General features: G+C 55.3%; 1 protein-coding gene and 1 long non-coding RNA gene across 2 annotated transcripts; both read right to left on the bottom strand.

Moving 5' to 3' along the window:
* Window positions 1–4,650: 4,650 nt before the first annotated feature.
* Window positions 4,651–9,678, bottom strand: Klk14 (kallikrein related peptidase 14). The gene is made up of 5 exons (XM_005341691.4): window positions 8,911–9,678; window positions 8,018–8,189; window positions 5,841–6,094; window positions 5,591–5,727; window positions 4,651–5,075 (listed from the first exon to the last, which is right to left on the bottom strand). Exons 1-5 carry the CDS (start codon window positions 8,948–8,950, stop codon window positions 4,923–4,925), a joined length of 756 nt encoding a protein of 251 aa, XP_005341748.2. The 5' UTR covers window positions 8,951–9,678; the 3' UTR covers window positions 4,651–4,922.
* A 689-nt stretch (window positions 9,679–10,367) lies between these two features.
* LOC120887961 (uncharacterized) lies at window positions 10,368–15,651 on the bottom strand. The gene is made up of 2 exons (XR_005731382.2): window positions 10,910–15,651; window positions 10,368–10,663 (listed from the first exon to the last, which is right to left on the bottom strand). It is a non-coding gene; the product is annotated as an uncharacterized LOC120887961 (long non-coding RNA).
* Between the last annotated feature and the right edge of the window lie 805 nt (window positions 15,652–16,456).

Here is a 16,456-nt window from a genome sequence, read left to right as displayed (position 1 = left end):
GAATCTTCTATAGGTACACTGGTGGCACGTTTAGAAAATATTCACTTCCCTGTTGCTCTGGTAGTGGAGGGAGCCTAGGTGTCCATGGCTGGGGACTGGGTCATTAAACATGGTGGATGTACACTATGGAGTGATGCCTCTCAAACTTTGACATGCATGGAATCCTCTGGGGATCTTGTTATGATGCACAGTGGTTTAGTTGACCTGGAGTGAGGTCCAAGACTCTGCATTCTTAATAAGCCCCAGAAATCCCATGATGCTGTTTCCTGGACCACACTGGGAGAAGTAAGGGTATGACCTTGAGCCGTCTCATCCAATAGAAGTTTCAGACATGATGGAGATAGTCTGCATCTGTACTGGCAGCCAAAGACCACATATGGTTTCTGAGCACCTCAGCAAGTATGACTAAGAAATCACATTTTAAAATGATCCTAATTTTAATTAAAAAATTAAATAACCACATGATATATCTAATGGGCACCATATTGGTCAGCACATGTCTGGAAGACTCTGGGCAGTAAGAAGCAATAAATGAGATAGACAAATGGCTCCTTTTGTTTAAAAAAGCATTTGGGGAAGTCTGAACACCACTTTTTTACTACTTCAGTGTGACTCCTCTCCTACACTTCCCTCCCTTCATGCCCTGTTACACTGAATACAAGAGGACTGTTGACCTCATTTGATGTATTAGTTTATACACTACTAAGAAAAAGGAGCTGCTAGTTAAATTATGACATGATGTCGTTACCTAGTGCGTTTCAACCTGTTGTGAGGTGCCACCCAATTCCAAAGGTATTAAAATGTGGACAGAATGTACATCTTGGAATCAATAAAATATGGTCTTCAACCACCACAGCTGGGTTGGTGAGTTGGAAATTGCATTAAACTACTTTCACTTTGTTTTATAGAAGGATGCAGGCAGATTATTATGGCATGGGGTGAATCATCTCGTCAGGGCTGAGGCTACCCAGTTATGAAGCTTCTTCTGACTCCTTTCTCCCACAGAGCTCGTATGGCTGCCACATGTGGAGTCACAGTACGTGTGTGTGTTGCCTTGACACAGAGGGCGAATCCTCCATAAACCTAGGCGCGGACACGGTAAGACAAGAATATTATAGGCCAATATCCCTGTTAAACATAGATGCAAAGTCGTCAGCAAAATACTGGGATGCAGAATTAAAGAGATAATGAAAAGCTCATAACACCCTGACCAAGTGGGATTTATCCCTGGGAGCAAGAAGGGCTCAGTGTATTAAAAAATGTGATGTGCTCCCTTAGCTGAATGACGGGCAAAATAATGCAATCGTCTCACTAGATGCAGAAAAATCACTTAAAGTAACACGAAATCCTTTCAAAATAAAGACCCTTGATGAATGACGTGTAGGAGTAATGCACTTCACATACAGAAGGCCGTGTGTGACCAGCCCCCGCTAACGCACCCTGTGGAGAAAAGCAGAGAGCTTTTCCTGAGATTAGAACAAGGACGCCCACTGCAACTACCTCCTTGCTTTTCTTCCCTCCATCCCTCCTTTCCTTCCTTCCTTCCTCTCTTTTTGTTTTGCTGGGAATCAAACCAGGGCTTCATGAACGCTAGGCCCACAGTCTACCCCTGAGCTTCACCCTCGGCCTCCACGGTCGGTATTTCTATCCAACATCGTGGGGGCAGTCCTGGGCAGAGCAACAGACATTCAAACCTGAAAGGAAGAAATGAAATTGTCTGTTTTCAGATGACATGATCTTTTATATAGAAAACCCTGAAGAGTCCATAAAACAAAAAATTGTAAGAACTAGTAAATGAATGTAGTTAAGTTGTAGGATACCAAATCAACATACAAAAATTCACTTGTGTTTCTTATATACTAACCACAAACTATTGGAGAAAGATTAAGAAGACAATCCCATTGATAATAGCATCAGAAACAATAAAATACCTAGAAATAAATTCAACCAAGTAGGTGAAAGATCTGTGCACTGAAAACTATAAAACATTGAAGAAATTGAAGATGACACAAGTCAATGTGAAGATATCCCATGTTCATGGACTGGAGGAAACAGCATTGTTAAAATGTCCTCACCGAACAGAGTGGTCTACAGTTTTAACGCAATGCCTGTCAACCCAGTGGCATTTTTCACAGAAATAGAAAAAGCAATAATTCTAAAACTCATGGAAACACAAACATAATTGGATATCCAAAGCAATCTTGAGCAAGAAGCACAAAACTATAGGCATCACGGTACCTGATCTCAAAATCTGCCATTCAGCCACGTAATCAAAACAGCATGATATCAGCATGAAGTCAGACGTGGAGAGCGAGGGAACAGAGTAGAGAGCCTGGAAGACTCTGGACAGTGAGAAGCAATAAATGAGAAGGACAATGGCTCTTCTTGTTTAAAAAAGCCTTTGGGGAAGTCTGAACGCTACTCTATTTACCACTTCAGTGTGACTCCTCACCTACACTTCCCTCCTCCAGGCATTTACTGCCAAGTTATCTCCAAGAAAGATGCCAAGGACACACAGTGGAGAAAGGACAGTCCCCAAAGAGCGAAAACTGAATGTCCACATGGAGAATGAAATTGGATCCCTGCCTCACACCATACACAAAAAACAACCCCAAATGGATCAAGGACTTTAACATAAGACCTGAGACTCTAAAGCCACCAGAAGAAAACACAGGGGGAAACTTCTTGGCATTTGAATATGACCTCCAAATCACCAGCAATGGAAAAAAAAAAAAAACAACTAAAAAGCTTCCACACAGCAAGGGGAACAATCAGGAGTGATCTCTCCCCACCTATGGAGTGGGAGAGAATGTTTGCAGAATACACATCAGATGAAGAGTTAATATCCAAACATATAGTAAAGGAACCCAATAGCAAGATCACAAGAAATCCATAAAAAATGGGACCTGAATAGACATTTCTCAAAAGGTGTGAACGGCCAAGAGATATATAAGAAGGTGCTCAGTGTCACCAACTAATCATCAGGCTGAGGCACATTGAGATATCACCTCAAGAGATGACCCACCCTGCACTCTTGTAGGAACTTATAGAAACGGTCTGAGGCTCTTCAAAAAAGTAAACGCGGAGCCACCCCGTGATTCCGCAGCCCCTCTCCTGGGTACACAGCCAAAGGAAAGGAAGAGGTCTGCACGCCTGTGTTCACGGTGGCATCCTCCACGATACAGAAGCCACCTTGGTGTTGCTGAGCACTGAGTGCACAAAGGGTAATGGGTGTGAATCGAAGAGGGTCGTTCTTGTGATGACGCGGGTGGACTGGAGGACTTTACGCTAAGGGAAGTGAGCCAGATGCAGAGAGACAGTCACTGCAGGACCTCACTTAAGTGTGGAGACTAACGAGTCCATCAGGCGCTGAGAACAGCACCTACAGGGACTGGAGGGCTGGGGAGGAACATGGGCGGGGCTCTGGTCATCTATCCTGGCCATCTTTTGTGCAGCTGCCGTGAGCAGGTCCCAGGCCTGCCACCTTAGAGCTCCCCAGTCCCTGCCATCTCCCACAGAACCTGAGGCCAGAGTGACATTGTACTGTATCTGAACTCTGTAGGATCCGAACACAGAATTTAGAGAAGACAGACACTAAGACACATTCCGGGCAGACCTGTCCGGGTTCCAGGGGCCAAGGCTTAGCAATGGCTCCCCAGTCTCTGTGCGTGCCTGTGCCTGCGGCCTTGGTCAGCCTCTGTGGTGTGAGTACACTGTGGTTGCCATCGAGCTACCATGTGGCCTCACTGGACACGGAGTGGATATGTCGAAGCTCATCAGTACCAATGTAGAACCGTGGACAGAAATGACCCCAGATCACAGGTATTCGTTTGAATAATTAGGGACAGATGTTGTGGTTATTGACTTCATTTAACAAATCACCCAGTTTTAAGTTTATGTACCTCAGTTTTTAAGAATGGCTGTATGTAGCAGCTGGCTCTGGAAATTCCGGAACACTCTCCAGTGGGCTATAGTAGCAGGTAGGCGCTGGCTCTGGCGCACACGGGGCCTGCCACCCTGTCCAAGGTTAAGGGCCTTTCACTCACAGGAACTCTGCTTTATTTTTACTCTACTGTTGCCAGCCCATCGTGCCTTCTAGAACGCAGGCTCCCACTCCCCCTCCAGCTCCCAAGACCATGCCTGGTATACCACAGGCACCCAGTAAATGGATGAGCGCCTCGGACGGGGTAGGCGGGCAATAAATAGTCATCTAGGGGTGAAAGTAAGAAAGAGAATGAGACCCGTAACACAATGGGGTCATGGACGTCACGTTCAACGTGACCCTGCGTGCTTTCCCAGGATGCGTGGAATTTGAGGCTGCTGTGTTGTCCCTTTGGGGAGGAGGACTGTGGAGATGGGGAGGAAGGGCAGAAACAACTTTAAAGTAAGGGCTTTGCCAGACCTTGACCTCAGGAGTGTGACGCGCCCAGCTCTGCACACCTGAGACCTTGCAGCAGGAGGGCTGGTGCGTGTGCACAGTTTGCGGGAGACCTCGCGCTGGCCTCAGCAGCTCTGGAGAGGAGGCTGAGGGAGGACGGCAGGCTGGGGCATCGCCTAGATACCGGAGCAGACTCCCGGTACCAGCCCCCCCCCATGAGACCCACTGTGCCCTTGTTTCTCACATGAACTAAATGAAGGATGAGTGAAATCTGGGATTATTCTGTTTTTATTGTTGTCGTTTCTTTGGGTTTTAGAGACACTGAGTTTTGACAGTTGTCTTCTTGGAAATAGGACGCCAGCCCGAAGCTTGTGTCCCTGTCCCCTGTGCCTGAGGGAGTCCTGGGGTGGGGGACGCCTGAAGCCCTGCTCTGGGAAGCAGGAGGCTGGAGTTCGGCTAAGAGTCAGGGAGCTGGGGTCCTGGGCCTGAGGCAGCAGGGGCTGGGGAGGCTCCCGGGGCAGCTGAGGAACTGTCACGTGGACGATCAACCGCCCCGAATCGTTTCCCGGATCCAGTTTGGGTACTTGCAGAGGTTGGTGTAGACACCTGGGTACCCGGGCCGTCCGCAGTGCTCCATCCCCCAGGACACGAGGCCCTGGAGCTGTCCTCCACATACCAGGGGTCCCCCCGAGTCACCCTGAGGGGAGGGACAGAGATGTGGGTAGGGAGGGAGGCGGCTGAGCTGCCCGCGGTCCAGCCCTGCCCAGGGGACAGGCCAGGGGAACTTGCCTCCCTCCTCCCGGGGTCCTGATCATCTCCACCCAGCCCTGGGCTGGCCTGGGGCCTTGGTGGTCACGGGGCCCTCTCCATCTCTGCTCTGTCTCCACAAAACTGTGTCTCTCCTCAGCTCTGCCGGCTCCGCCCACTCAGATGGTTCAGGCCTCCGGAGGAGGCCGGTGCTCCCCAAACCCTTTGTGCGCCCTGCTGTGCACCCTGGCCGCTTCCCACGACGCCCGTGTCCAGTTCCACCAACCACCCTGACGGGGGTCACCCCCATTTACTGATGAGGAGACTCAGGCATGGAGGGGTGCAGGGCTAGGAGGCAGGGGGCCCGGCTCTCGCAGCCCCTCCCCAGACAACACTGCTGACTTTCTTGCTGCCAAGAGGCAGCTCCAAGCAACCCCCTCCTTCCGCCCACGCCCGGGGCCTCACCTGACAGGAGTCCTTCCCGCCCTGGGGGACCCCGGCACACACCATGCCCGAGGTGATGGCTCCGGGATAGGCCTTCCGGCACTGCTGGTCTGAGGAGATGTCCACGTTCACGCACTGCAGCACCGTGGGGTATCTGACTGCGGGCATCGAGCAGGAAGACCCAGTAAGACCGGGCTCCGGGCCCAGCCTTCCTCCCTCAGGCCCGGGAGCCCAGGCCCTGGTCCTCCTCCCAGGGCGCAGGTGTCCTTACCCACGGGGCTGGAGGTGGTGCCCCAGCCTGACACAAGGCAGGAAGTCCCAGGGCTGGCGCAGGACTGGGCCACGGGGATGGGCCTCACTGCCCTCCCGAGCCGTGCCGGCTTCTCCAGCCTCAGCAGCATCAGGTCATTCTCGTGGGTCCGGGAGCGGTAGCCAGGGTGTGGCACCTGGCGCGTCACGCGCAGCACCTGCTGGGTAGCCTCCCACCTCCTCAGGTTGTGCTTGCCCAGGGACACCTGAAGGGTCCTGGCCCGTGACCCCCCCCAGAGTAAGGCAGCTTACGGTGGGCCTCGGCCTCCTCCTGCCTCCAGCCCACCCGCCCCAGATGACGTTTTCCCTAAGTCTAACTTGCTCCCCTCTAACTGCAGGTGAACATTTTCTTATCCTTTTTCTTGGTTTGGGCATTCCCCCGCCCTCTCTCTTTGGGTAGCAGGCACTGAACCCAGGTGCGTTCAACCACCGAGCCTCATCCTCAGCCTCCTTTATTTTCTATTTTGAGACAAGGTCTCTCTAAGTTGCTTAGGGCCTCACTAAGTTGCTGAGGCTGGCCTTGAACCTGTGATCCTCCTGCCTTAGCCTCCTGAGTGGCTGGGATTACAGGCGTGCACTACCTTGCCCGGCCCCTGGCATCTCTTTTAGGCCATCCTCACTTGCCGTCCCTCTTCCCCTGAGCTGTGCTCTGGCTCTTGGCTTGGGTCTAAGGTGGTGACTGGAGTTCCCGGGTCTGTCCCAGGGTCTGTGCAGGGTTCTACGCTTTGAGGCCTTGATGAGACCCCAGGTCATGGCTCTGGGCTCTAAGTCAGGATGGATATGCTGGAGCAGGTTCATCCTAATCCAGCCCGGACTCTGGGGTCCTGAGAGCTTGGGTTTTGACTCTGGCCTACGATCAGGATTCTGCATCAGTTCTGAAGACAGCACACTTTCCAGGTTCTGATGCGAGCTTTCGGGCTGACGGTTCCATGTTTAGCAATGTTCCCTGAGCTAACAGATTCTGAACTCTGGTTTGAGTGCTGGGTTCTGGGTTAAGCTCTTGTTCACGAGTGAGTTTTAAACGACGACTTGAGCTCCATGCTCTGCTGGGGCTCAGGGTTCTAAATATTGGTCCGAACTTTTTATTTGTTTGCAGTACTAGGGATGGAACCCAGGCTCTTGTGCATGCTAGTCAAGCTCTTTACCACTGAGCCGCATCCCAGGCTGCTCTGAACCCTAGAATCTAGGCCAGGCTCTGAATGACAGATTATAGCCTGGGCTTTTGCTTGTAGATTTGGCCTGAGCCGTCCACCTCAAGAGGGGCTCTAGATGACCACCGGGTACCAGGTTCCAGAGGCTGGCTCTCACTCTGAGCGTCGTGTCCTAGACTTGGCGCTGGGCTCTATCTCTAGGTGCTAGACTGAACTTCAGTGTATGGCATTCATCTGGTTTGTAGGCTACGTGAGCTTTAGCCTGCACTTGGACTTCAAGGCTGGGGTCTGGGTTCTTAGCTCTGGCCCGAGGTCTGGGAGGGGCTCTGGGCTCTTATGGGTTGGGGCTGCATTCTGGTATTTAAACTCAGGTCTAAGAGAAGGGGGCTGGGGGCCTGGACCCCTGGATCTAAGGGAACAGCCCAGGGTTCTGGACTCCTGGGGGTTGCTGGGGGATGGACCTCCCCTTAACCTCTCAATTCCCCACCCCGCAGCCAGGTGCTCTGCTGCTCTGCCCGGGGGGTCTGGTTCTAGATGCTCAAAGATGACTGTAGAGGACTGTGAGTTCAACCTTTCATGGGAACCAGCTCCAGTTTCTCACTCTCTTCTTATATTTGTATATCCCAGCTGCAAGATGGGTTCTGGATTTATGTCTAGACTGTAAGTTCTGAACTGGGCTCTGGGTTCCAGGTACAGCCCCGAGTTCAGTCACTGATCTGGAAGGGGTTACTGGTCTTGAACTGGAGATCGGTGCACGGACGGATCTCTGGTTATTCTGGGTTTCTGAGCTGCACTTTGGGCTCCAGGATGCCAGCTGCTTAGACTCTCATCTGAGCTCAAGGTTCACGGCTGGAACCCACACTGTGAGCTGTCTTTCTTTTCGGGTGTTCTCTAGACCCCAAGCTGGGACCCGGTTACTAACTGGGTTCTGAGCTCGGGTGCTCGACTCTGAATGCACTTGGCATGAAGGGGCCAGGGGCTCACTCACGGGCGGGCACAGTGTGCCGCAGTGATGACCCAGCGGTCGGACAACAGGATCCCTCCACAGAAAAAGCGGCGCCCGGCACCGGCCAGCAGCGCGGCCTGCCACGGCTGCGAGTTCTGGATGCAAGTGTAGCCACCGATGATCTTGTTGTCATCCTCTTGGCTTCTTGCCAGGCCTAGGAGTGGGCAGGGGTGGGGTGGGGAGGGGAAGGCTGCTGGACAAAGGCTCCCCACTTCTCTCGACTCTGCGCCTTGTCCAGTGACAAAGCCCCTGCCTTCGACCTAATCCCTGAGTCACTCATTCTTTCTACCCCACCCAGTGTGTCCAGCATTGTCCCCATTATTGCCCCAACACAACCAGGGCGTTTTCTGACCTCTCCCCCACATCTCCTCCACAGTGTCCGTAGTTTCCATGGCTACCTCCTCCTGCACCCACAACCCTTGACTCCATCCCCCATCCGTGAGTCTCCCTTCACTCCCCGCCATCAGTCCTTCCTGAACACGTCCAGGGGCTCCCTGTCTCTCCCCAACCTTCCCGCCAGTGTGGCCCCGCCTCTACCCTGACCCCACACACCCTGCCCCGCACCTGCAGCCCTACCCTCTGCCACCGTGCTGGGACAACAAGCCATTTCTTCCCTGACTGGACCAAGGAGAGCCCCATGGCCCCCATGCTGATAGGACCTGGAGTTTCCCTCAATTCCTTATTCGTTTTCTCTCCTCCCATCCCTGCCTCTCTCCCCATCCCCACCCCTTCCCAGTATCTCTACAGCTGGGAACTTGGGCCTGCAGTGCGCATGCACCTCTTTCTGGGGTCTCACCAGGCCCCGAGCCTCCTGCTTCTCCAGAGCCCTTCCCTAAGCGCTTCCCAGCGACTCCAGGGAACCACTCTTCCCTTACCTACAGCCAAGACCTGAAGTGCTGTCAGCAGAAGGAACATTCTGGGCCTGAGGGTCAGGTCCTGGCGCGTGCAGAGGTAAACGGAGAGGAGGAGGAGCTGCAAGAGACTCAGGGCCACGAGGACCACTCACACCGAGACCCCCCAGAGGCCCCAGAGACGAGAGAGGGGCAGAGGGGAGAGGCCAGAGCCCCAGAGGGCGGGTCCAGGGGCTCCTCAGGAGGGAGGAAGGATGCTGAGCAGGCTAGGTCCCTCCTGCACAGGGCAAGCAGAAGCAGGGTGGTGTCCCTTCCGTCACGCCACAGAGCCTTTTATCCCGTGGAGAGGCGGCCCTGCTCCCCACCGCCCTTCTGACAGGTCTTTTTTTTTTTTTTTTTATTGCCTGGTTTTCATTCCGGAACTGCCTGCTTCCCTCCCTCCTCTCTCCAGCCAGAGAAGCAGCCAGAGTTGTTAGGGAGAACCGCCCTGCTGAGAAGGACCCCGGGGCAGGGCGGGAAGCCGGGGATTTGGTGGTGGGATGGTGAAATCCGGGTGGGGGGGCTGGAGGAAGCCGCTGGGAGGGGCTGAGACCTACAGGGACCAAGGCTGCCCCAGGAGCCTGAGGCTGCAGAGTGGATGGGGATAAGCCTTGAGAGGCAGGGACAGAGGACATCAAGAAATACAGGGACAGAGAGAGGACGCTGAAGGCAGGGGGGACTGAGGAGAGAGATGGAGGAGGAAGAGGAAGGCCCCTGTGCCTGGGCAGGTGGGGGAGGCAGATGGAAAGAGAAGGGGTGGGGGGAGGGGAGGGGTGGGGGGAGGCCCTGGAGAGATGCGCAGGAGAGGAGAGCAGCAGTGCTGATGGAAGAGGCCGAGGCGGGACAGGGCTAGAGGACAAGGAGACGGAGGGTGGATGGACAACCGGTTGGAGACGGGCGGGAGGTACCACACTTGCTTTCTCAGTGTGATTCCTCGTGTCCTGAGACGTTGGGGACAGGAAGAACTGGGGATCCCTGGCATGGACTCTGCAAGGGTTGGGGAGGCCCAAAGTGAGGTGGGCAGAGACCCAGAGACGGTCATAGACCCGGATGGGGGAGGTGGAGGGAGGAGGCTGGCCCAACCTGGGGGCTGCATCCTGGGGCCTGTCATCCTCAGCCCCTCCCCCAGCCTCTTAAATTCCCTAATGATTGTAATTTGTCTCTGGCCTCCAGCCCCAGGCCCAGGCAAGCAGTGACTCAGGAGGCTGCCTGCCTGCACTCTCCCTGGCTGACCCAGGGTGGGGCCGTGGCCTGTCTGGTCTCTGGGTCTGGTGTCTGTGTGTATCGGCGCGTTTGTGTTCCTCCTGAACGGTCCTGAAAGTCCTGGAGAGTGAGATGCATTGAGAGAAGAAGCCCCTCACTGAAGAGAGACGATCCTGGGAGTCTACCTGGTTCTGGGTTTGATGCGGTGGTGGTTACACAAACTTACACAGGCAATAAAGTGGCAAGACAACAGGAGAGCACGCTCGTTCACGCACAACCAAAGATGCATTTTAACAATGGACGGGGAATAAAGTCTGTAGTCCAGTTAGCGATATGGTACCCACGGTTGATTTCCTGGTGCATTACAGAAAACGATGATAGGATTCGCTGTCACATATTTGTACACGTATGCAGTAGATTTCCTGATTCTGGTATTGAGCGCCATTGGAAGAAGTCAGGAGGACACTTGGAATTCTGTCCTGTAGGTGCCACTTCACATAGAGGACACAGGGCCTTATTATCTCAAAACAGAGAGCTAAAGACAAAATAGAATTCCTTAGCAGCAGGCCCTGGTGACCCCTGGGCGACCTCTGGGGATGCAGCCTCCAAGGAAGCTCAGCTAACTGTGGTGGGGCCCAAGGACCGGCCTCCCCTGCTGGGCGTGTCACTGCCAGGTTCCCCAGCCTCTCCCTCCAGACTAAACTCCTGGGGATCCACTTGCCACTGTCCTCGGCTGCTCGGCAGAATCTTGTTTGCCATGACATGGGTGCTCCATAGATACCTGATGAGTGAAGGCCACAGTCCCTGCCCTCCAGGAGCTGGACACCCCATGGGATAGGACGACCGGGCAGCAGGAGACTCCTAGTGTCCTCTGTGCGGGAGGCGACTGATGGAGCCCCGGAGCCACGGAGAGGGCTCCACGGTCTGCAGACGGATGCGGGTCCTCCGGGGTCCTCCCGGGTGTGGTGTGTGGCGGGAGTGGGCGGGGCCTTTGGCAGGAGGATGAGGACAGAAGCAGCAGGGGCGGGGGCTGCCCGCTGAGGGCGCAGGGTGAGGGGTGTCGCGATTCTGAGTGGGGAGAGAAGAGCGGTCAGGATGGGCACTGGGGTGTGGCGTCTATGCAGACCGCGGGCAGGTGGAGCACAGCGCCTGCCTGCTGTCCTTGGCGGACCAGAGCCGCGGGTGACCCACAGTTTCGGGCCAGCCAGGCAGGAGTGACTGGAGAGCCGGGAAGACACCAGGAGAGTGGTGTCCCGAAGCTGCGTGAAGTCCTGTTGTTGATATTTAAACTTCTAAGAAATTCCTAATTTTTTATCGTTGTGAGACGTACAGAAAAATTACCAATTGACCATTTCTTCAGTGCAGTTCAGTAGGGTTATGTTCTGCCGTCCTGGGCGTCCACGTCCTCAGAACGTTTCTACCAACCAGCCACATGCTGCACCCATTGAATAATCATATCCTTTCTGACCTCCAGCCCCTGCGCCCGCTTTCTGTTCCTGCGAACCTGACCCCCTGGGCGCCTCATATGAGAATCGCACAAGGTTGGCCCCTGGAGTCTGGCCTGTCTCTTAGCACGAGGTCCTGGGGTTCACCCCTGCTGCAGCATCTTTCAAATGCCCTTCCTTTTCAAGGCTGAGAATATTCTCTTGAATGTACGGTCCCATTCGGCTCACCTGGCTCTGTACTGATTTCCTCCCTCTTTTCCTGTTTCTCTTCCTTCCTCTTTCTCTCTCTCCCACTTGTCTTTCTTTTCTCCCTCTTCTTAACCAATATTTATTGACCACCTGCTACGTACCTATCCCTCATGGTTCTAGGCACTGGGGAAAGAGTAGTGACAAAATACACCAAAACAAAACAACACCCCTGCCTTGTATTCTAGGAGAAAGAGAAGAGAAATGTAAGTATGATATTTCAAGTTATAAGGGCTTATGAGAAGGAGAAGTGAATGGAAAGGCCTTGAGGTAGAGAGGGCCTGGCAGGTTTGGGGACCATCGAGGAGACCAGTGTGGCTGCAAAGGAGCAGGAGGAGGAGGCAGTGACTCGTGGAAGTCCGGGCTCTGTGCGGCAGGCTCTACTTGCCCCCCACTTTACAGACTGGGAGACTGAGGAGGAGAGAGAGGAAGTCCCTTGGACAAGGTCACCCAGCTGTAAAGGACAGGAGGCAGCATATAGCTCTCACAACTGTCCCTGGACTTCTCTGTACTGTCCCCGGGACCTGCCTGCTTCATCTGCATGCTTACGTGTGTGTCCAACAGGATTTTAATGCACCCACCGATCCTTCCCCTTGGCAGGCAGCTACCCTCTGACCCCTGCCCTGGGGACCAGGAAGCCCAGCTGGTCGGTCCTTCCCTGGTTGCACAAGGCTAAGCCACTCCACCATGCGAACCCAGGCGGAGGGCTCTTCACCTAGAACAAAGGGGCAGATGGAGCAACCGGCTGGGGGTGCGGTCAGTCCTGGACCAGGAACTTCCATTGTTCGAGGAAGGAAGGAGGAAAAGGCGGATGGGGTTAGTGGGTGTGGGTAAGTGGCAGGAAGTGGAGGCCAGGCCTTGGTGGGGGCTTCTGATTTCTGCAGCTGGGTGGGTGGGTCCCGGAGGCCGATGGCGGAGGTGTCCCGGTGGAACTGGCGACCACCTGTTGGAGGGCCAGTCCAGCAGGTGGATGCTTTTGTTGATTTTTTGGTCTCTCCAGCAGCCTGGACGGGCAGGGAGAAGTCACCTGCAGGACAGGAGTGGTGGCTTCGGGGATGCTGAGACTGGGGAGTGGAGGGGAGCAGGGAGGAGAGGTCCTCGGGGCCAGGAAGTGAAGACAGGGGGTTTGTGGGGGGCTGCCTGGGGAGGGCCGGGCGCCCCTGGGGGAGAACAGGTACAGCAGAGCCACCCACAGCACCCAGAGCTGGAGGCTGCGGCCGTGGGGCTTGGTGGTCTCTGGTGGAGCCCTTCTGGGGCTGGAGGTAGAGGGGGGCGTGACGGGGGGAGTGGTCTCTGCTATGGAGGTGACGGGGCTGGGGATCTGGGCCCCTCTTTCCCCTGGGCTGAGGACTCCCAGTGCCACCGAATGCCCACCCCGTCTCCACTTTCCCCGCACCCCGTGGGCTCAGTGCTTGGGAGGGGATCCTGGGTGGGGCTCAGTCAGGAGCCAGGCCTTGGGCAGGAGCAGCCGTGCAAGCGGCACAGCCAGGACTTCCGTGGAGATGGCCTGGCGGTGAAAGGTGCCTCCTGTGTCCTGTTGAGGGCCAGGGCCCTGTTTGTGGCGTTCCCGATGCAGTGTGATTGGGTGTGCAGGGAGCGGGCGAAGGCCGTCTTCCCTGCAGACCCGACGGGCTCTTGGTTGGCAGTGCTTTAGCGCCCACCACACTCTGGGGCGCAGTCCTCCTGCCAGCCCTGGGCGGGGGGTGCCCACAAAGACACCCGTTTTACAGATGAGGAGAAATGAGGTCAGGAGCCCAACCCTGCTCAGCTGGATTCGAACCCAGGCCAGGCTGACTGATACCCCTGCTGCTGATCTCACGGGGCTCCGATTACTCAGACTCTCTCTGGGCGACCTATGACGGGGTGTGTGAGTCTGCACCTGTGTCTGCGACGTGCCAGGAAGCCTCTGCGTGCACATCTGGGTGCCCCTGATGTGTGGGGACAGCGTCCCTGCCCCATCCCCTCCCTCTCAACTGGCTTCCGTTTATTTCACGCAAGCCATGGTCCCCCACCTGCCCCTGAGCCTCCCCTGTTCCTCTGCTCAGCTGCTCAGGCCAAAAGCTGGGGGTGGTCCTCTCACCGCCCACTTAGGCAGTTCCTGTCACCTTGGCTCCAAAATGGACGACGAAGAATCCACCCACATGCATCTTCTTGGTCGCCCTCGTCCAAGCCACCCTTACCTCTCACCTGCACAGGTGCAAGAGCATCCAAACTGGTCTCGCTGCTTCGGAGCTGGACCCCCACCTCCAGCCTCCACCCAGCCAAGGCCACTCTCCACCCAGCAGCCCACAGCTCACACCAAGCATCGCCCCCACTCCCTAGAACCAGATGCCTCCAAGGCAGCCACGTCTGCTTCCTGTCCTTCCAACCCCACCCTCCTTCACGCACGCCCCTCGCACCCCTGACCCCTTTGGTTTTCTCAACATGGTGGGGACCTTCCTACCCCAGGGCCCTTGTCTTTGCTCTTCCTTCTGCCTGGGACACACTTCCCACCCTCTGCCTGTGATCATTCTTTAACTCTCAGCTTGAAGGTCACCTTCAGATCATCTCTGGAGTCAACATTCTCCTCTAACTAGGCCCTTGGTGGTTTTCTTCTTCTTCCTCTGCCTCTTCTTTTTTAATTTTTATTTTTGTGCTGGGCATTGAACCCAGGGTAATCTACTACGGAGCTACATCCCCAGCTCTTTTTGAATTTGGGACAGAGTCTTGCTGATTTGCTGAGGCTGGCCTCCAACTTGCCATCCTTCTGCCTCAGCCTCCCGAGTCACTGGGATTACACTATACACCCTGTGCTGGCTCCTTGCTGATCTCATTTTGACCTATAATTACTTTCTGTGTTTGCTTCTTTGTTTATTGTTGCTGTGCATTTCTCTGTGGCACTTGTCCCAGTGGGGCATCCCTCATGTTTTATGTATTGCCTCTCTCACCCTAACTCTGAGGACAAGCACATCTCCAGTAACAAGAGCGTCAACTCTGACGGGGCAGAGATCTTCACCAGCTCTACCTGTCGCCCTGGCACTTGATGGTTTCTCAGGAACATCCGTGGGAGTAAGAGACGTCTCTCTCACTGGGCCTCAGGAGGGCAGGGCCTTGCCTACCTGGTTCACTGCTCTCCCTGGTGTCCAGTCTGGAGCTCAGCACGGGGCAGGGGCCGTGTGAGATCAGGCAGCATCTCTGCACCCAGCACCTCCACGTCTTCAGGGCTGACAGTGGTCTCCCACACAGAGATGGAGGCTGGGCCAACTCTCCAAAGCCTGCAGGAGGAGAAAGCTTCTGACCCCAGGGAGGGGACGCTGGACTTCAGGCCTACTGCCCCTCCAAAAAGAATGAAGAGTCCCTGGTGTGTGCGTAGGGGTCGTGGTCAGCTACCTCTCCCCATGATGAGCTCCTCCTGCCTCAGCAGCCCCTCTCCTGCCCTCCATGTTCACCTCCTTCCTCCGCAGGCTCCGGCCACCTGCCTGGTGCGGAGCACCTGTATTTTTGTTCTGTCTGCTTAGAGGAGACATTTCTTGGGTTTACACGCAGAGGTAACACCCTGGGCTGGAGACCCACTCTTGGTTGGGAACTTCTGATCTACCCCAGACGCCCCCATATCTGCTCCCACCTTGCCACACCCTTGGGTTACCCCCCTTCAGCTCTGGGTCCTCTGCTGCCTGCGCCCCTCCTCTGCCCCTCCAGTCTTGCCCTGACAGCACAGGGCCCCAAAGGCTCCTCCTGGTGGACCTAGGAGCTGGCCCTGTCTGCTCGGACCCCTTCCAGGAGCCCCACCAGCTCCGGTGCCATGTCCATCTGGGGCAGGGCTGACCTTCCTGCCCGGGTGCCCACCCCGCCCCTGCCCGGCCCCTGAGTCCCCCTCCCCCCTCCCCCAGGCTCACTCTTCTTACTCATCTTCTGGGTCCTGGTGTAAACACCACTTCCTTCAGGAAGCACCGTGACGCACGGTTCTGAGCTGGGCGCCCCACCTCTGGGCTCTCGTGTCCTTCCTAACCCTCCAGGTGGCACGTAGCCCTCTGGCTCCTGCCTTGCCAGTGTCCGTGCCCGCCTCTCCAGCAGACAGGGAGCCCATTGAGGGCAGGGACAGGGGCTGACTCAGCAGTTTCCCCACTCCTCTGCAGGCCCGGCTCTGGGAGGTGTCAGGAAATGCTTGCTGTGTGAACAAAGGCATGATCCTTATCATCGCTGCTCTGCTGGGAAAGCCTGAGCCTGGGACTCCATGCAGCCTAGTGCCCTCGCCTCTTCCACTGACCCCTCCTGCCTTTCTTTGAACCTCAGAGCATTCATGCTTGCTGTTCCCACTGCCAGCAATGCTCTTCCTGCAGGTCTGCTGAGCTCCCTGCCTCATCTCTCACAGGTCTTTGCAGAATATCACCTTCCTCTTGAGGCCTCTCCTGTCCCCCCTGCTTCAATGTATAGGACACTCCCCACCCCCACAGTGGGCTCCATCTGACATACTATACGCTGTGTGTTCTTTGTCTCTCTAGAACAGGATTTTGTTTTCTTCACTGCTGTCAAATTGTATCCTCCATTCCTAAAAAAATCGCAGGCCCAGTCAACATTTGTTGAATATATGAATGAATGCAGGACTCTCCAGGGCAAAGAGGGCTTCCATTGTTTCTATGGGCTGCAGACTCTCCGCT

Source organism: Ictidomys tridecemlineatus, chromosome 15 (genome assembly GCF_052094955.1).
Source record: "Ictidomys tridecemlineatus isolate mIctTri1 chromosome 15, mIctTri1.hap1, whole genome shotgun sequence".
In the NCBI taxonomy this organism is placed as follows: domain Eukaryota; kingdom Metazoa; phylum Chordata; class Mammalia; order Rodentia; family Sciuridae; genus Ictidomys; species Ictidomys tridecemlineatus.
Note: the sequence above shows the minus strand (reverse complement) of the source record. Positions and strands in the feature narration are given on the sequence as shown.